This window comes from Microcebus murinus, chromosome 6, assembly GCF_040939455.1.
Source record: "Microcebus murinus isolate Inina chromosome 6, M.murinus_Inina_mat1.0, whole genome shotgun sequence".
Classification (NCBI taxonomy): domain Eukaryota; kingdom Metazoa; phylum Chordata; class Mammalia; order Primates; family Cheirogaleidae; genus Microcebus; species Microcebus murinus.
This window is the reverse complement of record NC_134109.1, coordinates 109998203-110021539: the sequence shown is the minus strand read 5'-3', so window position 1 is coordinate 110021539 and position 23337 is coordinate 109998203. Positions and strand designations below refer to the sequence as shown.

Sequence of the window (23337 nt, the reverse complement as noted above, 5' to 3'; positions counted from 1 at the left end):
TGAGGTGGCTCACGCCTGTAATCCTAGCACTCTGGGAGGCTGAGGCAGGAGGATCACTCAAGGTAAGGAGTTTGGAAACCAGCCTGAGGAAGAGCGAGATCCCGGCCGAGGTGGGCGGATTGCTCAAGGTCAGGAGTTCAAAACCAGCCTGAGCGAGACCCCGTCTCTACCAAAAATAGAAATAAATTAATTGACCAACTAAAAATATATATACAAAAAATTGGCTGGGCATGGTGGCGCATGCCTGTAGTCCCAGCTACTTGGGAGGCTGAGGCAGTAGGATCGCTGAGCCCCAGGAGATTGAGGTTGCTGTGAGCCAGGCTGACGCCACGGCACTCACTCTAGCCTGGGCAACAGAGTGAGACTCTGTCTCAAAAAAAATAAAATAAAAAAAATAGAAAGATAGTAATTGGACCACTAAAATATATATAGAAAAAATTAGCCGGGCATGGTGGCGCATGCCTGTAGTCCCAGCTACTCGGGAGGCTGAGGCAGAAGGATCGCCTGAGCCCAGGAATTTGAGGTTGCTGTGAGCTGGGCTGACACCACGGCACTCCAGCCCTGGCAACAGTGAGACTCTGTCTAAAAAAAAAAAAAAAAAAAGCTATTCAGGTTTTAATTTTACATCTCATCAGTTCCACCCCTCAGAGGCTGCACGGTGTTTTGATTAAGGCTCCTAATCTTGGTTGCTTCCGCCAACCCCTTGCACCAATTCAATCATTCCTTCACCCAGGGTCTCCTGGGCGCCATCCCTCGTGCCTACCTAAGCAGGAACCAAGCCAGGTCCCTGCCATTGCCAAGCGCAGATGCGAGGAGACGCCCCCACACCCCGCGAAGGGCAGTAATCCAGGTACGTGCCTGGTTTTTGAGAGCGAACGGGGAAGGAACGTCTAACTGTCCGAAACTTGGGGTGTGAGGGGCGAGGGGAGTCATCCAGGCAGCTGCACTGCCGGCACAAAAGCGCGGGCACAGGAGAGCAGCAGACTCTGGGCGCAGCCCTAAGGGCTCTGAGGACCGAGGGGAGAGACAGGGCCCAGGGCGTTGAACGCCGGCCACGAAATCCGAGCGCCTCGTAAGGCGAGAGGAGCCCCGAGGCGCTTGTGTCCCGCAGAGAGGCCTCGGCTTGTGGGAGTCCTCTTGCGGGAGAGGTCCTGGACAGCGCAACGCAAATCAGCAGGGCGCCCGCCCTGGTCGAAGGGAAAAGCCGCCGCCGTTGAGGACTGAGTGAGGGCCAGCGGGCGACCAAACTCGCGAAGTTCCCAAAGGCAGCCGGGTGCGGAAACTCCGGGCGCAAGGCCTATGGGCCCCGCGGTGCGGTAGTGGCCAAGGGGGCGGGCCCTGCTTACCCAGGGCAAGTGATTGGTTGGTCCGGGCGGCGGCGGCGGCGCGGCGCGTGCAACTGTCACCTCGGTCCGGTGAGTCCTGGGTTCGAGCCCAGGCCCCTCCAGCTCCCGAGCTGCCTCGGAGCATCGGGCCGTGACTCCCTATCACCGGCTCTGCACCCTGGCCTCCCAGGGGGTCGTCTGGAGGGTCAGAGCCCAGGCGGGGGCCTCCCCTTAGGAGCGTTTCCCTTGTTCTGTTCCAGGCTGTCCGGCCTAGACCCCTGAGGGACGTTTTTTGGGGGAGGCACGAATCGTGCGACGCCTAGATGGCCTCATTCCTAGAAAAAGGCGGTGGGGGCGGCGGCGGGGGGAATGGCCGAGGGGGCAGGTGGGGCGCCCTGGTCAGAGAGCCCGGTAGATGGGGGCGGGGAAGCGCGGAGGGCCATGAGGGGCGGGCGGAGCGGAGGGGCGGGGCGAACGAGGGCGGGAGGGGCGTGGGGCGGGGCCCCGGAGGGCCGCCGGGGCGGGAATCGGGGCGGGGCATGCAGAGGAAGTGTGAGGCTGCGTGGGGCTGCGGACCCAGGTGCGGGAGCCGGCTGGGAAGAGACAAGCCGGAAGTACACGGGGCCGCCCCAGGACCCAAGGCGTGGGTTTTGAGGATCGTGTGGTTTTGGCAGACTGGGATGCTCACACCAAGATAATGCATGATAAGCCCTAACAAAGGTGTTTTGGATTTGGTAATTATGTTGGTGAACTGAAGGCTCAATGAATTAAAAAAATTTTTTATTATGGACATTTTTTTCAAACTACACAAAAGTACAAAAAGCAAAGAAAATGGCATAGATGGTTTGGGTGGCATACCATGTGGATCCCAAGTACTCATCATTGGCCTCAAGAAACATCCAGGGGCCGGGCGCGGTGGCTCACGCCTGTAATCCCAGCACTCTGGGAGGCCGAGGCGGCGGATTGCTCGAGGTCAGGAGTTCGAAACCAGCCTGAGCAAGAGCAAGACCCGTCTTTAGTATAAATAGAAAGAAATTAATTGGCCGACTAATATATATATAGAAAAAAATAGCTGGGCATGGTGGCGCATGCCTGTAGTCCCAGCTACTGTGGAGGCTGAGGCAGAAGGATTGCTTGAGCCCAGGCATTTGAGGTTGCTGTGAGCTAGGCTGATGCCACGGCACTCACTCTAGCCTGGGCAACAAAGTGAGACTCTGTTTCAAAAATAAAAAAAAAAAAAGAAGCATCCAGGAATGGCCACCACTGGTTGCATTACAAATGTTTTAAGACAGACCTCAAATTTACACTGATAATATTTTAATCTTATGTACTAAAAAAGTTCCTTTCATGTTTAAAGTGTATAGAGGTTCACTTATGCAAGATGAAAAGAGTTCCAAAGATTGGTTGCATAGCAATGATGAATGTACTTAACACTACAGAACTGCAAACTTAAAAATGGTTAAGCTGGTGAATTTCATGTGTTGTGTATTTAACTACTGTTTGTTTGTTTACAGACAGAATCTTGCTGTGTTGCCCAGGCTGGCCTCAAACTCTTGGGCTCAAGCTATCTTCCCGCCTCAGTTTCCCAAGTAACTGGGACTACGGTGGGTGCATGCCACCATGCCTAGCAAAACACAATTTTTAAGTTCCTTTCAAATTAAAAAAAAAGAAATCTATGCTTCAAATTAAGAAAAAATCTGACTTCAAGTGTACAATGGAAAGTAACTCATTGGCCAGGTGGAGGACTATGGAGTTATATTTTTAACTGTGGAGGCTCTGGAATGAAACTGGATTTTGGTGCTCAAAATACTGGACCTGGCCCTGGATGGAGTTTAAGCACTGGTGGTGCCCTCTTGTTACACTGGAACAAAAGGGTTGGGCCAGCCCAGCAATGTCAGTCAGATTTCTCCCAAATGTTTCTGTCTTCTTACAATCCAAGGCACATCTTTAACCCTTGGTGAGCTGCCACCTTATACCTTTATTCACAGGAGTGTTCTTTAGGGCCTGCCTGGACAGGTTATCTCCCAAATGGCATCTACTCTCTGCCTGTCTCCCTAATGTTCCACGTGGAAGTCCTTCATACTCCTGGAGCACTGGCATTACCTGTTAAGCACTCTTCCACATCCTTGTTCTTTTCCAAGTGAGTCTCACATAGTTAGTCCTGAAACATTCCTTTTGCCCACCCAGAAACAAAATAAAACTGTAAAATGAGGAAGTAACAGCTGGGTTTAGGGTTTTTTGGGTTTTTTTAAAGTCCAGCGGCTTTTATTCTGTTTGTCTCCTATGAATTCATAGGGAATAGGTTTCAGCAGCTCGAGGTCCTTTCTTTGCTTCTCACGGTGTGCTATGCCTATTACGCCTTGAATTCATAGGGAACAGGTCCCAGCACCTCAGGCTCCTTTCTGTCGCTTCTCACAAAGTATGAGACATCTATTATGCCATGAATTCATAGGGAGTAGGTTCCAGCAGCTCAGGCTCCTTTCCATTGGTTCTCACAAAGTGTGCTTCTATGGGTAGAGCAGGCTGTCGCTTCAGCTGAACCCAGGTACCTTTCTCTTTGGCTTCCTTCTTTTTCTGATCATTTTCCTTCACATGTTTCAGGAAGCTTATCTCAGCTCTTAGAGTACTTAATGTGCTCAATATGCACATTAATCCTCTTGGCAAGAATCTTGCCCTTAACTTGTTTATATACAACAATTCTAACAGCATGCTGGGTAACATTGTAGACTCTTCCAGTTTTGCCGTGGTAACATTTGTGGGCATGCCTTTTTGAACAGTACCCATTCCCTTGATGTCTACAATATCACCTTTCTTATAGATTCGCATGTATGTGGCCAAAGGAACAACTCTGTGTTTTCTAAAAGGCCTAGAGAACATGTATCGGATGCCTCTCTTCTTTCTCTTTGTATTCGTCATTTTGGTGAATTACTGGAAGATGACGGCTCCTCCGGGCGAAAAGAAGCAGGTTTAGGGTTTTTGACTCCTCTTTTCTTCCTCCAAGAGCCGCAGAACCACTGTTTATCCTGGAGCTAAATTTTCTTAATGTGAGTTAGCCTTTCTTAGAGAATTAAACAATCAATTGGATGAACTCTGTATCAGGGAATCATATTAGTTATTGAGTGATGGCTATTTAGAACTCAGGAAAAATTAGATGCTTGATCACATCACTGGATGTCATGGTGCTAAGGAATTAATGACAGGGCTCATGGTGATGGGTAACAAAGAGAAAAAGTTAGGTTCAATTATGGAGTGAATTTGCTGAGTGATTGTCGTTTGTTTTGTTTTTTGGGTTTTTTTGAGACAGAATCTCACTCTGTTGCCATGGTTAGAGTACAGTGGCATCATCATAGCTCACTGTAACCTCAAAATCCTGGGTTTAAGTGATCCTCCTCCCTCAGCCTCCTGAGTAGCTGGAACTACAGGCATGTACCACCACCCCCAGCTAATTTTTTCTAGAGATGGGGGTCTTGCTGTGTTGCTCAGGCTGATCTCCAACTCCTGGCCTCAAGCAAACCTCCCACCTCAGCCTCCCAAAGTGCTGAGATGACAGGCATGAGCCACCACACCTGTCCTGATGTTTTAGTTTATATCCATATACTCAGAGCTATCAAAATGATCATCAATGAAATCTCTGTAGGAATTAACATTATGGCTAATACGTAACTCATTTACCTTTTAACTTCCTTTTTTCCCATGGAAACAATTGTGATTTTGTGTTAAGTGAGAATTCTTTAGAAATATAGCCATCATGTTACATCATAACTGCCTGTACATAGGAGATAATATGAAATGAATGAACCATTTTCTTATGTTTTCCTTTGTAGGGAAGATGGAAGAGCTGAGCCAAGCTCTGGCTAGTAGCTTTTCTGTGTCTCAAGATCTGAACAGCACAGCTGCCCCACACCCCCGCCTGTCCCAGTACAAGTCCAAGTACAGTTCCTTGGAGCAGAATGAGAGGCGCCGCCAGTTACTGGAACTGCAGAAAGCGTAAGGATGCTTTAACTCCCTGGTGTCTTTCCCCAAGCTGGAGCTGTGGACCATTTAGGAGGCTCCAGGCTTGTCTGTGCAGAAAGCCCTTCAAAGTGGACCCTTTTTAGGTTGATCTTCTTGCCACAAGGTTGGGACGGGTAAATCCCGGCAGAGGTCAGTATCCTTTATACCCAGAGCTTAGCTGGTTAAGTTTTTCCTTTTATCCTGGCAGAGGTAGTGAGCTTTGCAAATTAGGGACTTGTGAAAGCCACGCCCATACTCCACTCCCCACATTCCCTGGGTTGCTTGTGTATGTATGGCTTCTGCACTCTGAATTCTGGTATTGGCTGTGGTCTTCCTGTCTGCCTTCAGCACAAATGTTTCTGTGGAGCCCTTGGGAGTTCAAGACAAATAATTCAACAGGGAATTTGAGGAAATGTCTTCCATACACTTAATTCTAATGCCAAGATGTACAAACAGGGAAAGAAAGCAGGATAGTAGCATTTGGGGCTGAGCCACTCTGAAGGCAGGGCCTGTCTTTATTCCCAGTGCAGCATGGGCCTCTTCTGGGTCATAAGTTAAGGAATTAGGAGTTAGGAGAAGCTATTAACAGTTGCACAGTTCTCATACATCCTGTATTTTGCTCAGTGCTATGTCATCGCTGGATGTGTTTCACAGAAATATTTCCCTATGGCCTTTAGGTTGCTTGCAGATTACACTCCCAGATCATTCTCCCCACTGCCCTTTATTTAATTGTAATTCGTTATTTTAGAGTAAGTAATACATTCCTATGGTTCAAAATATATAGAAGAATATTTGGTGAAAAGTCTCCCTCCCAGTTCTCTCCCCTAGCCAACCAGTTCCGCTCCTGTGTTATTAGTTTCTTGTGTATCCTTCCAAAGATATTCTTGGGTAGGGCAGATATAACCAACTGTGTGTGGTTGTATGTATGTAAGCTTTTTTAAAACTGTTTTATTATTTATTTATTTTTGGAGACACAGTCTCACTCTCACGCAGGCTGGAGTGCAGGGTCAGGATCATAGCTTATAGCCTTGAACTCCTGGGCTCAAGCAATCCTCCTGCCTTAGCCTCCCGAGTACCTGGGACTGTGAGCACGAGCCACCACACTTAGCTTGTTTATTTTATTTTTTTAGAAACAGGGTCTCACTGTGTTGCCCAGGCTGATCTCGAACTCCTTTCCTCTAGTGATCCTCTTGCCCTGAATTGCTGGGATTGTAGGCGTAAGCCACTGCACCCAGCTCTAACCTTTTATTTAATGGTGTTTTTTGAGAAATTCTGTATCATTTCATAAAGTGCCACATCATTCCTTTTTTATAGTGCCAGGTATTCCATTGAGTGGATAGTTCATAATGTTATCATTCCCCTACTGATGGGCATCTGGATAGTTTCCTTCTGTTGGGATTACAAACAATGCCTGGGAAATAACCACAGACATATATTCTTTGACACATGTACAAATATATCAGCTCTTATTCTTGAAATAAAAGACCACTGTGCTTTCATATGTTCTCTCTGATGTACACTTTTTCATGAATGTACATTTCATGTACATTTCATGAATGTACATATGTGTTTAAGAAGACAGCAGCTGTGGTGGTTTCATTGCCTCTGTGGTTGAATTCTTGCCTTAGCATTGAGGGAATCAAGTGTGGGAGATTATGTGGCATTTCTAAACCACTTTGAAATAATTAGGTTCCAAAAGCTTCTTTTTCTTCTCAATTTCTCAAATGTTCTAGGATATGCAGTTGGGTTTTTTTTTTTTTTTTTTTTTGAGACAGAGTCTCACTTTGTTGTCCAGGCTAGAGTGAGTGCCGTGGCGTCAGCCTAGCTCACAGCAACCTCAGACTCCTGGGCTTGAGTGATCCTTCTGCCTCAGCCTCCCGAGTAGCTGGGACTACAGGCATGCGCCACCATGCCCGGCTAATTTTTTATATATATATCAGTTGGCCAATTAATTTCTTTCTATTTATAGTAGAGACGGGGTCTCGCTCTTGCTCAGGCTGGTTTCGAACTCCTGACCTTGAGCAATCCGCCCGCCTCGGCCTCCCAAGAGCTAGGATTACAGGCGTGAGCCACAGCGCCCGGCCGCAGTTGGGTTTTTTTTAAGTGAAAGATAATGATAAAAGGAAACAAGTAACAGATATTAAATTGTAAAGTAAGTGATCTTTTTCAGAAGTTAGACAGGAACTGGAGAAAGGCCTGGCTTCTCAGAAAGCTGTATAAGCCAAGCATGGTGGTATGTGCCTTCTACAGTTCCAGCTAGTTGGGAAGCTGAGGCAAGAGGATCAGTTGAGCCCAAGAGTTTGAATCTAGCCTGGGCAACATAGCGAGACCCCCATCTCTTAAAAGAAAAAGAAAAAAAAAGATGGCTATATAAAACAGAAAGCCCCAGAAGCTGTCCTTCTTTTAGACTTCTCTCTACATCTCAGTGTTTCCTCTTTTCCATCACTGGGGGCTTTTGGATGAAGGATCTGCCAGGCAGGGAAGTGTCAACTCTCACCTGGGGTGAGGATGGAAGTCTGGGGTGGGATGGGGTGGGGTGGGGGTGAGGTCAGCCTCTCCAGGTAGTGAACCTTGGAAACTCCTTTAAATATTTTCCTTTGCCCATTCTTAGGAAACTCTGAGGAAGGCTGAGTGTATTCAGAGGGGGGTCCCCATTTAGGATCTATGAGGAGGCAATCACTAGTTTAGCCTTGTAAAGGAGATTTCATCATTTCTTACTCCCACTAGAATCCCCATGTTGCTCCCCAATTTGGAACCTTTGAATTAAATTAAATCGATCATATTGTAGGGCAGCGGTCTCCAACCTTTTTGGTACCAGGGACCCGTTTCATGGAAGAAACTTCCATGATTTCATAATTTCTGCATGGGGGGCAGTGAGGTGGAGCTCAGGAGGGCATGCGGGGGACAGGGAGTGGCTGCAAATACAGATGATGCTTCCCTGGCTGTTCAACCACAGCTCACTTCCTGCTGTGTGCCCCCCCACACCGGGTTCCTAAGTTTCATGGGAGACAATTTTTCCACAGATGGGGGTGGGGGTAGGTGGAGCTCTGCGGCCCCATCCCTACCAGGCTATGGACCAGTACGTGGCCCTGAGACATAAAGACCTGTCCTTGTGCCTTTCTTTTTTTTTTATTTTTTATTTTTTTTTTTTTTTTTTTCTTTTTTTTTTTTTTTTATTATTTTTTTTTTTTTTATGCCCCCCTTGTGCCTTTCTTTCCTGCAGCAAGAGGCTGGACTATGTGAACCATGCCAGAAGACTAGCCGAAGATGACTGGACAGGGGTGGTCAGTGAGGAGGAAGATAAGAAAGATGATGAAGAAATGGACGTTGACAGTGGCAAGAAGTTACCAAAGCGCTATGCTAATCAAGTGAGTGTTCCAGAGAGGTTCCATCCAGCTAGTCTCACTTCCTTTACCATGTAGTCAAAACCCGCTGAAGTAAATGCTGCCTAAAGAGAGGAGGACAAGCAGGGAAAGGGAACAGCAACCGCAGAGGAGACACTGGTGTGTGTAGAGTGTATGGGGCAAGGAGAAGAGATAGCTACCCACAGTGTCGCGGACTGACTGGAGTTGCTGTTGGAGGCTGAGGGCAGTGTGTTTGGGAATCCTTAGCCCATGCTGCTACCAGAGGCTGCCAGCCCACTGCAGAAAGCTCCTGAGCTATTGATATGACAACAGACTCTTTGTCCTTGTCATTTTTATAGTAGTCACTGACAGCTGTTCTGGATTGGGCTTGCCCAGCCCTAAACATTGTTGAAGGACCTGCTCTGGGTTAAACTAGGCTATACTGTGTAGAAGATAGATGTGGACCAAAAATAGGTCCTGCATTCCTGGACTAGGTGTACAACATGATTTTTGCTATAAAAAATTGAGATTCCTTCCAACCCTAGAGGAAGGACGGGGTGTAAAATCAGGAAAGGATTTAGACTAAGAAAGATAAACAAACAAAATTAAAAAGAAAACAAAAAGAATGTATGAAAAAAAAATTTTTTTTTGAGACAGCATCTCACTTTGTTGCTCAGGCTCGAGTGAGTGCCGTGGCGTTAGCCTCGCTCACAGCAACCTCAAATCCTGGGCTCAAGCAATCCTCCTGGCTCAGCCTCCCGAGTAGCTGGGACTACAGGCATGTGCCACCATGCCTGGCTAATTTTTTCTCTATATATTAGTTAGCCAATTAATTTATTTGTATTTATAGTAGAGACGGGGTCTTGCTCTTGCTTGGGCTGGTTTTGAACTCCTGACCTCGAGCAATCTGCCCGCCTTGGCCTCCCAGAGTGCTAGGATTACAGGCGTGAGCCACCGCACCTGACCTAAAAAAATAAAAAATAAAGGAAAAGGGCCGGGCGCGGTGGCTCACGCCTGTAATCCTAGCTCTCTGGGAGGCCGAGGCGGGAGGATTGCTCAAGGTCAGGAGTTTGAAACCAGCCCGAGCAAGAGCGAGACCCCGTCTCTACTATAAATAGAAAGAAATTAATTGGCCAACTAACATATACAAAAAATTAGCCGGGCATGGTGGCGAATGCCTGTAGTCCCAGCTACTTGGGAGGCTGAGGCAGGAGGATTGCTTGAGCCAGGATTTTGAGGTTGCTGTGAGCTAGGCTGACGCCACGGCACTCACTCTAGCCTGGGCAACAAAGCGAGACTCTGTCTTAAAAAAATAAATATCCGTTGGTGTCTAAGAGCTGAAAAAAAAAATAAATAAATAAATAAATAAATAAATAAATAAAAATAAAAAAAAAAATAAAGGAAAGGGTTAATGAAGGAGGAGGTGGCTGGGATATTTGATACACAGAAGTGCAGGGGATTCTAGGCAGCAGGAACAGGCTGAGCAAGAAGCCCAGAAGGAGGGAAGGAGTGTATGTGTGTTCAGATGCAGTTTGTAGGCTGGTGAAGATGGAGCGGCATAGAGTTTGGGAAGGAGCGGAAGAAATGTAAAAGGCCTCGAAAACATGTGCAGGGGTTTGGACTGTGGGGAACAGTTGAGAATTTTTGAGCCAGAGCCAGAGTTGGGATTTGGTGTGATGACTCCTAGGGCAGTGTGCAGAAGGAGCTGAAGGAGAAAGAGCCTGCCAGTGGGGGGTCTGGTTGCTAAAGCCATCTGATGATAGATGCTGAGGGCAGCTAAGGTGGGAAGGAAAAGAGGTCATGACTGTGAGGAATGTCGCCAGGTAGAATGGAAGAACTTACCAGTGAACTGGATAGGAAAGGCAGTATGAGAAGTAGTCAAGGGTTTAAGCTCTGTGGTCACGTAGACCTGACCTCAAATCCAGGCTCTATGTTGACCTTGAGCAAGTTACATAACCACTCTAAGTCTCTGGTTTCTTATATGTAAAATGGGGGATGGTAATAACACTTATAGGATTAAATGAGATAGTATACCTTAAATACCTAGCCCAGAGCCCATAATATGTGCCCCACAAGTGTTATCTGCTACTACTATTTTTTTAAAAAGCTGTTTTAAGATATAATTCACATACCATACAGTTTACCTATTTAAGTGCACAGTTCAGTGTTTTTTAGTATATTCACAAGACTATGCAACAGTCACCACTGTTTTTTGTTTGAGACAGAGTGTTGCTCTGTTTCCTGGACTAGAGTGCTGTGGCATCAGCCTAGCTCACAGCAACCCCAGACTCCTGGGCTCAAGCAATCCTCCTGCCTCAGTCCCCCAAGTAGCTGGGACTACAGGCGCATGCCATGACATCTGGCTAATTTTTTCTATTTTTAGTATGGACAGAGTCTCGGTATTGCTGTGGCTGGTCTCGAATTTCTGACCTCAAGTGATCCTCTCACTTTGGCCTCCCAGAATTCTAGGATTATGGGCCTGAGCCACCACTCCGAGCCCAACCACCACTATTTAATTGTAGAATACTTTTATCACCCCAAAAAGAAACTGCATACTCATTAGCAGTCACTCTGCATTCCTTCTTTTTTTCTGCCCCTGGCAACCACTAATCTACTTTCTGTGTCTATGGATTTGCCTATTCTGGGCATTTTACACAAACAGAATCATATAATATGTAGCTTTTTGTGACTGGTTTCTTTCATTTAGCATAAGATTTTCAAGATGCATCCATACTGTAGCATGAATAATGTCAGTGCTTCCCTCCTTTTATTACAAGTGATGTTCTGCTGTGTGAGTGATGTTCCACTATGTGGATGTATTGCATTTTGTTTATCCATTCTTCAGTTGGTGGCTATTTGAGCTGCTCCCACTTTTTGACTATTACAGATAATGTTGCTATGAGCACTCATGTACAAGGTTTTGTTTTGTTTTGCTTTGTTTTTGCTTTGGTTTTGTTTTGTGGTTGTTTTTTTTTTTTTTTTTTTTTTTGAGACAGAGTCTCTGTTGCCCGGACTAGAGTGCCGTGACATCGGCCTCACTCACAGCAACCTCAAACTCGTGGGCTCAAGCGCTCAAGCGATCCTCCTGCCTCAGCCTCCCAAGTAGCTGGGATTACAGGCATGCGCCACCATGCCTGGCTAATTTTTTTTTTTTCTACATATTTTTAGTTGGCCAATTAATTTCTTTCTATTTTCAGTAGAGACAGGGGTCTTACTCTTGCTCAGGCTGGTTTTGAACTCCTGACCTTGAGTGATCCGCCCACCTCGGCCTCCCAGAGTGCTAGGATTACAGCCGTGAGCCACCTTGCTTGGCCTGGTTTTGTTTTTTTGAGATGGGGTCTTTCTATGTTGCTCAGGCTGGTCTCAAACTCCTAGGCTCAAGAGATCCTCCTGCCTCAGCCTCCTTAATAGCTAGGACTACAGGTACATACCACTGTGCCTGAACTCATATATGTAAGATTTTGTGGGAACATATGTTTTTGTCTCTCTTGGGTATATACCTAGAAGTGGAATTTCTGTGTCATATGATAACTCTATGTTTAACCTTTTGAGGGACTGCTAGATTGTTTTCCAAAGTGACTACACTCTTTTACCTTCCCACCAGTGATGTCTGAGGGTTCCAATTTCTCCACATCTTTGCGGACACTTGTTATTGTCCATCCTTTTAAGTACAGCCATACTAGTGAGTGTGAAGTGGTATCTCATGGTTTTAATTTGCATTTCCCTAGTGATTAATGATGTTGAGCATTTTTTCATGTGCTTATTGGGCATTTGTATATCTTCTTTGGAGAAATGTCTATTCAAATCCTTTGCCTATTTTTTTTTTTTTTTTTGAGACAGGGTCTCCATCTGTCACCCAGGCCAGAGTGCAGTGGTGTTGTCATATTAATAGCTCACTGCAATCTCAAACTCCTGGGCTCAAGTGATCCTTCTGCCTTAGCCTTTTGAGTAGCTGAGACTATAGATACACACTTCTACACCCAGCTAGTTTTTTTATTTTTTATAGAGATGGGGTCTTGCTGTTTTGCCCAGGCTTGTCTCAAACTCCTGGCCTCAAGAGATCCTCCCACTTCAGCCTCCAACTGCTTGGATTATAGGCTGGAGCCACTGCATCCAGCCATTTGCTCTTTTTTTTGGGGGGGAGGGCAGAGTCTCACTCTCTTGCCTGGGCTAGAGTGCCGTGGCGTCAGCCTAGCTCACAGCAACCTCAAACTCCTGGGCTCAAATGATCCTCCTGCCTTGTCCTCCCAAAGTGCTAGGATCATAGGCATGAGCTACTGTGCCCGGCCATGAATTTTTTTTTTAAGCAGATTTCCTGATATTCTTGGGGGTAGGTGGACAAAGTAAGGAATGGAAGAGGTCCCATTACCCTGATCACAATGAATGGTCTCCATCCTGTCATTGTGCAGGGGACACACCAGGGGACACCCACTTTAAGCCTTTTCTGCCCTCATTCTTTCACTTGCAATTATATTGTGTATGTAGGATGTGAATGGCTTGTCATTGTAAACATCAGAGCAGGCCACCCTTGCTGATCTTTAACAACATGTTTTTGTGTTCCCAGTTGATGCTCTCTGAGTGGTTAATTGATGTCCCTTCAGATTTGGGGCAGGAGTGGATTGTGGTCGTGTGCCCTGTTGGAAAAAGAGCCCTTATTGTGGCCTCCAGGGTGAGTAGCTACCTCCCACCCCCCATGCCAGCAGGCCTGGCCTGTAGTGGAAGGGATTCTTTGCCTATGTTTTTGTTGTCTGCCACAGCAGCTGTGTCTGGAATGGGACTGGAAATGCTGTCCTGCAGAATTTATTGAGAGCCATCTTTGGTTGATGACACTCTGCAGAATGAGGAAGCAGGAGGGCTAGGAGACTTGCTGCCTAACGCAAATAAACTTTCCCTCCACACAGGGTTCTACCAGTGCCTACACCAAGAGCGGCTACTGTGTTAATAGGTTTTCTTCCCTTCTGCCAGGAGGCAATAGGCAAAATTCAACAACGGCTAAAGGTACCTACATATAATGTTTATTTATTAAGATTTATAATCAGTAAAAGACAGTGTCAGTTGCTTTAAAGACCCACTTTGAAGTCATACCTTTGAAACTGCACATAGACACTCTCCTGGCCCCTGGATCCAGGCCCTTCCCTTCAAGGCTAGGCATCCTCAGTTGGAGAATAGTTGCAGCCCTGTGAAGCCTGCTGGGTCATAAATTCCTGAATTAAGGTCAGCATGCCTTTGGACTTCCATTACAAGGTGACAGATGCAGGTTTTGGTGGAAAGGTCCCTGAGAAGCTGCTAGGCATAATGATGTAGTCAGCTGTTGCTGAGCCTCCACGCCAAATTCCCTTTCCTCTTTATTGTTGTGCTGACCTTAGCTTCCCACCTAGGCCTGGCTGAGTAGGCTGAGGTCATGGAGGTGAAATGAGGAATTGAGAGCAGACTCCCGTGGTGGTTCCTCACACCCTCTGTACTGAGCACAGACTCCTCTGTTGGCCTTTAGTACCTTTCCTTTGCAGGATTTGGCCCACCCCTCCTCCTGGCTTCCCCCACTGCTCACACTCCCCCTGTTCTGCCTACTTGCTCCTTGCTCTCCACGTGTGCCCGGTTCCTTCTGCCCCGGATTTTTGCTCATGCCACTTCAGTGCTCAGGTTTGAAGTGTTCTCTGCCATCTCCCCCTGCCCGTTGCATAGGCTCTCCTGGCCCGAGTCTGTGTTTGCATCTCTCCGTGAAGCATTCCCTGCTGTGTAGGCTTCTCCTTCTGGGACTCCTGCTGCTCCCAGTGTGTGCTGTATGTTTGGTTTTCAGTTCTTTCTTCTGTGATCATCTTATCACCTTAACTGGATTATAACTTATTAAAAGGCAGGGACTACCTTACTATTTCCCACAGAGCCCATGGTAGAACTCATAAAGTCATTGTAGGGGAGGGAAGACATGGGCAATATACATGATAACCTTAACACTTGTACCCCCATAATATGCTAAAATAAAAAAATAAATAAAACTGCTTCAAAAACATCATTATGTTGAACATTATAAAAAAAAGTTATTGTAAACTAAAATGGAAGATTACTTGGCTTTTGAACTTCTCTAAGGTGAGCAAATGTCTCAATTTATCTAAAACTACAGTTCCCACTTGGCTTAGGGTCGGCCTCATCCCTCTTGTGCTATCCTACCCCACATCGTCCTTAAGCTGTCCCAGGTAGCCAGAAAGGGCTGTGAACAGTTTTCTCCCTAGTGAATCTTTAGTTTTTCACACTGGCCATTTCTGCCAGCACTGAGGATTGCTGCACTCGAGCCTCTGCAATGGGGCTCCCTAGATTGTGCCGGAGGAAGCCCTGCTTGGAAGGGGAAGCGTGGACTGGCTTTCTGCTTTGTATCCTTAGACTACACCATCCTAGATTGCATTTACAGTGAGGTGAACCAGACCTACTACGTTCTGGATGTGATGTGCTGGCGGGGACACCCTTTTTATGACTGCCAGGTAAGGAGTGATGCTCCCCTCATGTCTTTTCCTGTATTCTCTTCTCCTCCCAGGAAAGTGACTCGGCACGTGGGTTTGGTACATGACCAACTTCTCAGTGTGTACAGGATGTGATATATCAAGAACATTATCTAATCCTCTCTGCATCTTTTGAGTGTGTTTAAATTAGCTTAGTTTTTTAAAAGACATAGGAGGAACTCAAAAGGAAATCTGCAGTTCTTTTTTTTTTTTTTTATTTTTTTTGAGACAGAGTCTTGCTTTGTTGCCCAGGGTAGATTGAGTGCCGTGGAGTCAGCCTAGCTCACAGCAACCTCAAACTCCTGGGCTTGTTTGGGGTGGTGGCTCACACCTGTAATCCTAGCAGCCCGAGCAAGAGCAAGACCCCGCTTCTACTATAAATAGAAAGAGATTAATTGGCCAGCTAATATCTATAGAAAAAATTAGCCAGGCATGGTGGCGCATGCCTGTAGTCCCAGCTACTCGGGAGGCTGAGGCAGCAGGATCGCTTGAGCCCAGAAGTTTGAGGTTGCTGTGAGCTAGGCTGACGCCATGACACTCACTCTAGCCTGGGCAGCAAAGTGAGACTCTGTCTCAAAAAATAAAAATAAAAAATAAAAAAACTATGAACAAATTCCTATGCATACTGTACATATCTTATTTTGAAGTAAAAAAACAAACGGGCAAAAACACCTGCGTGTGGCCTAAGGGCCGCAGTTTGAGGATGCCTGCTCATACCTGTAAATAGCCACTGTTACTCCAACCTGGACAACATAGTAAGATCTTGTCTCTAAAAAAAAAAATTTGCATTGCTAAGCACTTTGTGGGCATTATCTCATTGAATCCCTTGCAGCAACACTATAAGGTAGGTACTATTATTATCTTTATCACATAGATACAGAAGCTGAAATGTTAAGAAGCACAGATATTACGGAAAGATGTCAAGTATCTTGCCCAAGTGCAGAGCCAAGCCTACAACCCAGAATGTAAATTCAATCCAGGCCATGTTTCTCTTCTTTTTCTCTTTCTCTTTCTCTTTCTCTTTCTCTTTCTCTTTCTCTTTCTCTTTCTCTTTCTCTTTCTCTTTCTCCTTCTCTTTCTCTTTCTTTCCCTTTCCTTCCTGCCTTCCTTCCTTCTTGCTTTCTTTCCTTTCTCCTTCCTTCCTTCCTTCCTTCCTTCCTTCCTTCCTTCCTTCCTTCCTTCCTTCCTTCCTTCCTTCCTTCCTTTCCTCTTTCTTTCCTTCCTTTCCTCTTTCTTTCCTTTCTATTTTTGCCAAATTGACCCCTAAGAATAAGACATGATTTCTGGCTGAGCATGGTGGCTCATACCTGTAATCCTGGCACTTTGGTAGGCTAAGGCAGGAGGATTGTTTGAGCCCAGGAGTTAGAGACCAGCCTGGGCAACATAGCAAGACCCCCCAAAAATTGAGAACCACACACATTGAGAATAACTATGATAAACTAATTGACAGCAGAAATTTAAAATTTAGGTGGGCATGGTGGCTCATGGTGAGCATGGTGGCGCACATTTATAGTCTCAGCTTCTTGGATGACTGAGGCTTAAGGGTTGCCTGAGCCCAGGAGTAAGGTTACAGTAAGCTATGATTACACCATTGCACTCTAGACTAGGCAACAGAGTGAGACCCTGTCTCTAAAACAAACAAACGAGACATATTTTCCTTTAATTCTGTTGAAGGATATTTCATAATATGCATTCAAACCTATGAATTTTTCAGTCAAAAGGCCGTGAAAAAAAAAAAAAAGAAACAAACCTATGAATTTGATAACTAAAGCCCCCTATGTTCTTATAATATAAAGAGAAGACTATGTGTTTGTTTATTATTAATTTTTTAGAGATGGGATCTCACTCTGTCACCCAGGCTGGAGTGCAGTAGCATGATCATAGCTAACTGCAAGCTCTAATTCTTGGGCTCAAGTGATCCTCTTGGCTCTGCATCCAAAGTAGCTAGGACTACAGGTGCGTGCCACCACGCCTGGCTAATTTAAAAATTTTTTTTTTGTAGAGACACCATCTTACTATGTTGCTTAGGCTGATCTTGAATTCCTGGGCTCAAGCAGTTCTCCCTCCTTGGTTTCCCAAAGTGCTGGGATTACAGGTGTGAGCCACATTGCCCAGCCTGTATATGTTTTTTTTAATTTCTAAAAGCAAAATAATTTAAAAGAATGAAAAGGCCCTAAATAACTACAAAGCACACAAAATCAGACAATATAGTAATTTCTGAAAAGTTACAACTCTATTAGTATTAGTTTCTAATACTTAGAATTAAAATAAAGCAAAAGGGTTAATATAATATGCTTTGGCATTGAAGGGTCCTGGGTCCCCTAGTAGTTTATCTGTGTACCCAGGCAAATGACTTAACATCTCTGAATCTCAGAGTCCTTACCTGTACAATGGAAAAGATGATAATGCAACCTCCCAGAGGGTATTTGAAGATTAATAAGATTGTGTGTGTAAACCCTTTCTCATGGAGCCTGACATAGAGTTGGCCTGTGGTGATAAATGTTAACTCTGCTACTATTAATAATCCTACTGGATTTTTTTTTTTTGAGACAGAGTCTCGCTTTGTTGCCTAGGCTAGACTGAGTGCCGTGGCGTCAGCCTAGCTCACAGCAACCTCAAACTCCTGGCTCAAGCAATCCTTCTGCCTCAGCCTCCCAAGTAGCTGGGACTACAGGCAAGCGCCACCATGCACGGCTAATTTTTTCTATATATATTAGTTGGCCAATTAATTTCTTTCTATTTATAGTAGAGATGGGGTCTCGCTCTTGCTCAGGCTGGTTTCGAACTCCTGACCTCGAGCAATCCGCCCGCCTCAGCCTCCCAGAGAGCTAGGATTATAGGCGTGAGCCACCGTGTCCGGCTAATCCTACTGGATTTTAAGAAGATAGTCTTCAAAGATTTTATAAACATCTTCCTGATCTTATGGTTTTAAGAGAAATGGGATTAATAACAGAAGAGTTTAGGTCTTCATAAGTCAGGTGACTATTTAGAACAAGGTGTTTTTGTTTATATTAGAGTTTGAGATTATCAGTATTTCATCTTTCTTCTTCCTTTCCCTGGCAGACTGATTTCCGATTCTACTGGATGCATTCAAAGTTACCAGAAGAAGGACTGGGAGAGAAAACCAAACTCAATCCTGTAAGGCCTGGTATTAGACTTATAGAGCTCTTTATGAAGATTGAGGTGGATTGGTCTGTTATCTAAATATAATCATTATGAATGAAATTATCTTTTTTGAGGCAGCATGGTATGGTGGGAAGAGTATGGACTTCACAGTCATCCAGACTGAATTCCACTTTTGGTTTAATTATTACTAGGTTAAGTTAATAATCTCACTGGCCTTAGTTTCTTCATCTGTAAAATAGGATTTTTTTTTTTTGAGATAGTCTCGCTTTGTTGCCCAGGCTAGAGTGAGTGCCGTGGCGGCAGCCTAGCTCACAGCAACCTCAAACTCCTGGGCTCAAGCCATCCTCCTATCTCAACCCTCCGAGTAGCTGGGACTACAGGCATGTGCCACCATGCCCGGCTAATTTTTTTATATATATATATTAGTTGGCCAATTAATTTCTTTCTATTTTTTTTATAGTAGACACGGGGTCTCACTCAGGCTGGTTTTGAACTCCTGACCTTGAGCAATCCACCCACCTAAGCCTCCCAGTGTGCTAGGATTACAGGCGTGAGCTACCGCACCCGGCCTGTAAAATAGGATTAATAACATCTAATTTATAAGGTTGTTATGGGAACCAAACGCTATCAAGTCCTCTTAGCATGATACTTATGGTAAGCACTCAATAAATAATGGTTGATATAAAATACTACTAGCTACTTTTATTAATAATGCTATTTAGAATTCTAATCTATTGGTTTTCAAACTTTAGCATTCATCAGCAGCACCTGGAGGCTTGGTAAAACAGATTCCTGGGCCTCAACCCCTGAGTTTCTGATTCAGTAAGTATAGGGTCTAGGGTAGGGCCTGAGAATCTGCATTTATGAAAAGTTCCTTAGCAGGACTGCCAATCCAGGGACCACTCTTTGAGAACTATTGCTCTTGTATCTAAGCAGGGAGTGCCCTCATCTAGTCATTCCTTTCACTTCACAGGTGAGAATACAGGCTCAGAGAAGGGACTACCTTCCCCAAGGTCCCACAGTCCAGGATGACAGCCCAGGTGTCTTATTGTCTACTCAATGATTTAAATACATGACAGCTGGCTGGGCGGGGTGACTCACACCTGTAATCCTAGCACTCTGGAAGGCCAGGTGGAAGGATTGCCCAAGGTCAGGAGTTCAAAACCAGCCTGAGCAAGAGCGAGACCCCGTCTCTACTATAAATAGAAAGAAATTAATTGGCCAACTAATATATATAGAAAAAATTAGCCGGGCATGGTGGCGCATGCCTGTAGTCCCAGCTACTGGGAGGCTGAGGCAGTAGGATTTCTTGAGGCCAGGAGTTTGAGGTTGCTGTGAGCTAGGCTGCCGCCACGGCGCTCACTCTAACCTGGGCAACAAAGTGTGACTCTGTCTCAAGAAAAAAAAGAGTGAGGACCCCCCCCCCCCGTCTCTACTATAAATAGAAAGAAATTAATTGGCCAACTAACAGTATATATAGAAAAAATTAGCTGGGCATGGTGGTGCATGCCTGTTGTCCCAGCTACTTGGGAGGCTGAGGCAGAAGGATTGCTTGAGCCCAGGAGATTGAGGTTGCTGTGAGCTAGGCTGACACCACAGCACTCCAGCCCCGGCAACAGAGTGAGACTCTGTCTCAAAAAATATAAAGTAAAATAAAAATAAATAAATAAATACATGACAGCTATTTTCAGGGCATTTTGTTAGCTAAGCCTTGCAGATTGGCATTTGTTTACATTGCTTTCAAAAATTTTTAAAGGCCATTGGACAATCAGTTATAGGAGAATAAATATGATCTGTGCTTTCAGTGATGTCATCAAGTAGGTCCTGGAAGAACACACATTGAGGAAGGGGAACATGGGAGCATCTCTCTCTGAGATGCTGTTTTAAATGTTCTACATGTCTGACCTCACTAAATCCACACAACAACCCTATGAAGTAGATAATGTACTTTTAGCATCCTGGCTTACAGATAGGAAAATGGAAGCATATGGAGAGTAAATGATTGGCAGAGCTTGGATTCAAATCCAGGCAATCTGACTTTAGAATTTGTATTCCTGATCACTTTGTTACACTGCTTCAGTCTTTAGTCCAAATATCCTGCTGGTATGAAAAGGGCTTCACTATCCCTTCATTAGGGATAGCTGTGGTGAGGCCAAGAGAATAACACACAATCCCTCAACCCAGTACATACAGTACAGTGGTTCTCAGTCCTGACTCTGTGTTAAAATCAACTGGAGAGTTTAAAAAAAAATGTCAGGGCCCACCCAGCACAGTTCACTCAGGATCTCAGGGTAGGGCCTAGGTATCAGTAATTTTTAAAAGCTTCTCAGATGATCCTTTTTTTCTTTTTCTTTTTCTTTTTTTTTTTTTTTTTTTTGAGATGGGGTCTTACTTTGTCATCTAGGTTAGAGTGTGGTAGTGAGATCATAGCTCACTGAAGCCTTGAACTCCTGGCTTTAAGTGATCCTCCTGCTTTGGCTTCCCAGAGTGCTGGGATTACAGGCATGAGCCACTGCACCCGGCCTGATTCTTGCGTGTAAAGGAGGGTTGAGAACACTGACTGTATAGTTCAGAGGGTAGGTGGAGGAGACGGGTAGAGAGGATGAAACTGAAAACTTTGCTAACTGGGCGCGGTGGCTCACGCCTGTAATCCTAGCACTCTGGGAGCCCGAGGCGGGCAGATTACTTGAGGTCAGAAGTTCGAAACCAGCCTGAGCAAGAGCGAGACCCTATCTCTACTAAAAATAGAAAGAAATGAATTGACCAACTAAAAATATATATAGAAAAAATGAGCCAGGCGTGGTGGCACATGCCTGTAGTCCCAGCTACTTGGGAGGCTGAGGCAGGAGGATCACTTGAGCCCAGGAGATTGAGGTTGCGAGGCTGACGCCACGGCACTCTAGCCTGGGCAACAGAGTGAGTCTCTGTCTCAAAAAAAACTTTGCTGCTTCGATAGAGCTGTTCAATTGCCAGAACCAGTATCATTTGTAACATGTACTAATTCTTTTTTCTAATTTATATTTCAGTTTAAATTTGTGGGGCTAAAGAATTTCCCTTGTACCCCTGAGAGTCTGTGTAAGGTGCTTTCTATGGATTTCCCTTTTGAGGTAACAAAACTATTGTCTTGACTGCTTTGATATGACCGTAGGATACAGGGGGATTTGGTTACGCAAGGTCTTAAAATGTCTGCTGACTTTGCTGTGTCAAAGCATCAGAAAGGGACTGAACACTAATCTGGGAGAGGGTGTGCTCGCCGCCTTCAGAGCTTCCACTCCACTCCTGCAGGGTGTGTGGGAGTGCCAGAGCTGGAAGGCCCTTGACAGAGAGCTCATCCGCTCTCTCGTTTCATAGATGGGGAAACTGAGGCCCAGAGAGGGGCAAGAACTTCCATTCCGAGGTCCTTCTTGTGTGCCTCTTCCTGCTACCTTCTTCAGGCTCAACAAGCAGGTTTTCCTTTGCCCATCACACCCTTTAAAATTCTGCCTAGTCACCTACAAGTATTTGCTTGGACTCAATATAGTTTCATAAAAGGATCACAGCTTCCCAAGGAAGGAAATGCCAAAGGCTGAGTTGCCTGTATTTCTAGGAGTCAATTAAGAAGGTGGTAAGAACACCATCTTTATTTATAACCCTTATGCCACAGTGGCAATAAATGCTTTTTAGAGATGAGTCACTGAATCACAGAAAAGAAAATGTGGGACTGTAGGAGGTCTTCCCATTGAGGAAAACTGAGTTTCCCAGAACATGGCTTGCAGACAGTTTAGGGGGAGGTTTAGGCAGCCGATGGCAGCTGGGGGAGCAGGCCTTCTGGACAGCCTATGTCCCCTGCACTCAGCAGTCTAGTGGAGGGGCCGTGCAATTCTCCCGCTTTGTGTTCCCTGCCTGGAGCTCATCCACGTGTGCAGACCTCTAAGTGGAAAGTATGTGGAATCTGGGGACAGAAGACCTGGGTTAAGGTTTAATTTCTGCTTCACACTCACTGTGTTTTTAGGGCCCCCTGACTCTGAGCAGCCCTGTTTTCTCAGACACCCTCAGGGTGGATCAGAGGGGGAAATGGTAGGAGAGTACCTTAAGTGCTATTTAGGTTTGTATTTTCTAAAATTTAGTTTTCTGGGTCATTTCTTCATGTGAGAAGTAAGGACTCTTTTTCCTCTTGTCAGTGACCCAGAAAAAGGATTTGGACCATAAGAGCTGTCCTTGTGTATATAGGCTCCCCTGGAAGCATGGTCCCAGAGTCATTTTGATCCCTCATTTCCCCTCTTGTAGGTAGATGGACTTCTCTTCTACCACAAGCAGACCCACTATAGCCCTGGAAGCACTCCCTTGGTGGGCTGGCTGCGCCCCTACATGGTGTCAGATGTCCTTGGCGTCACTGTGCCGGCTGGCCCGCTAACCACCAAGCCAGAATACGCTGGGCACCAGCTCCAGCAGATTATTGAGCACAAGAGGAGCCAGAAGGAGGGCACGAAGGAGAAACTCGCACACAAGGCCTCTGAGAATGGGCACTATGAGTTGGAGCACCTGTCAACCCCGGAGCTGAAGAGTTCTCCCCATGACCCTGAGCACACTGGGAGCCCCATGGAGAACTAAAGAGGGCAGCTGGGGAGGAGGACAATGACAACAGGTGACTTTGTTTTAGAGTGGACTTTCCAAAGCCAGTCCAGTTTATCGCCTATCTGAAATGCTGGCTCTAACAGCTGGGGGGGCAGTTCCAGATGTGTGGCATTTGGATTGCCTGGAGCAGCTTCTACCTGGACAAGTGCATTCTAGATCTACAATGTAAATATACGTAATTCTTAAGAAGTTGTTTGTGATTCTTTTTTTTTTCTTTTTTGATCTCTCAAGATTATTGAGTAAGTTTGTGATTCTTAAGCTTAAGCTTTAGACCACTGTGAACCTCCCCTCTGCACCCTATGCCCCAGGCTCCTTAAACCCTGACTGTTCAAGTCCTGGCCCATCTCACTCTTTCAGGCGCTCATTCTGCTGAGTTTCCAGTTGCTGCTGTTGGTAACGTTATTTTCTGCAAGGTCTTACCAGGAACTGCAATTCTTGGTATTT

At 45.6% G+C, this 23337-nt stretch overlaps 1 protein-coding gene across 5 annotated transcripts; it reads left to right on the top strand.

Annotated features, from left to right (window-relative positions):
- The first annotated feature begins 830 nt into the window (after nucleotides 1-830).
- Nucleotides 831-23082, top strand: SNUPN (snurportin 1). Of its 5 annotated transcripts, XM_076004569.1 has the most exons (10): nucleotides 1340-1415; nucleotides 2840-2929; nucleotides 5150-5312; nucleotides 8542-8686; nucleotides 13227-13331; nucleotides 13564-13660; nucleotides 15038-15135; nucleotides 18217-18291; nucleotides 21306-21386; nucleotides 22546-23082. In XM_076004569.1, exons 3-10 carry the CDS (start codon nucleotides 5155-5157, stop codon nucleotides 22867-22869), a joined length of 1083 nt encoding a protein of 360 aa, XP_075860684.1. In that variant the 5' UTR covers nucleotides 1340-1415; nucleotides 2840-2929; nucleotides 5150-5154; the 3' UTR covers nucleotides 22870-23082. The 5 variants fall into 5 exon arrangements, with proteins under 5 accessions (XP_012590882.2, XP_012590879.2, XP_075860684.1 ...); XM_012735428.2 differs by lacking the exons at nucleotides 1340-1415; nucleotides 2840-2929 and adding an exon at nucleotides 831-850; XM_012735425.3 differs by lacking the exon at nucleotides 2840-2929 and having other exon boundaries at nucleotides 1338-1415.
- The last annotated feature ends 255 nt before the right edge of the window (nucleotides 23083-23337 follow it).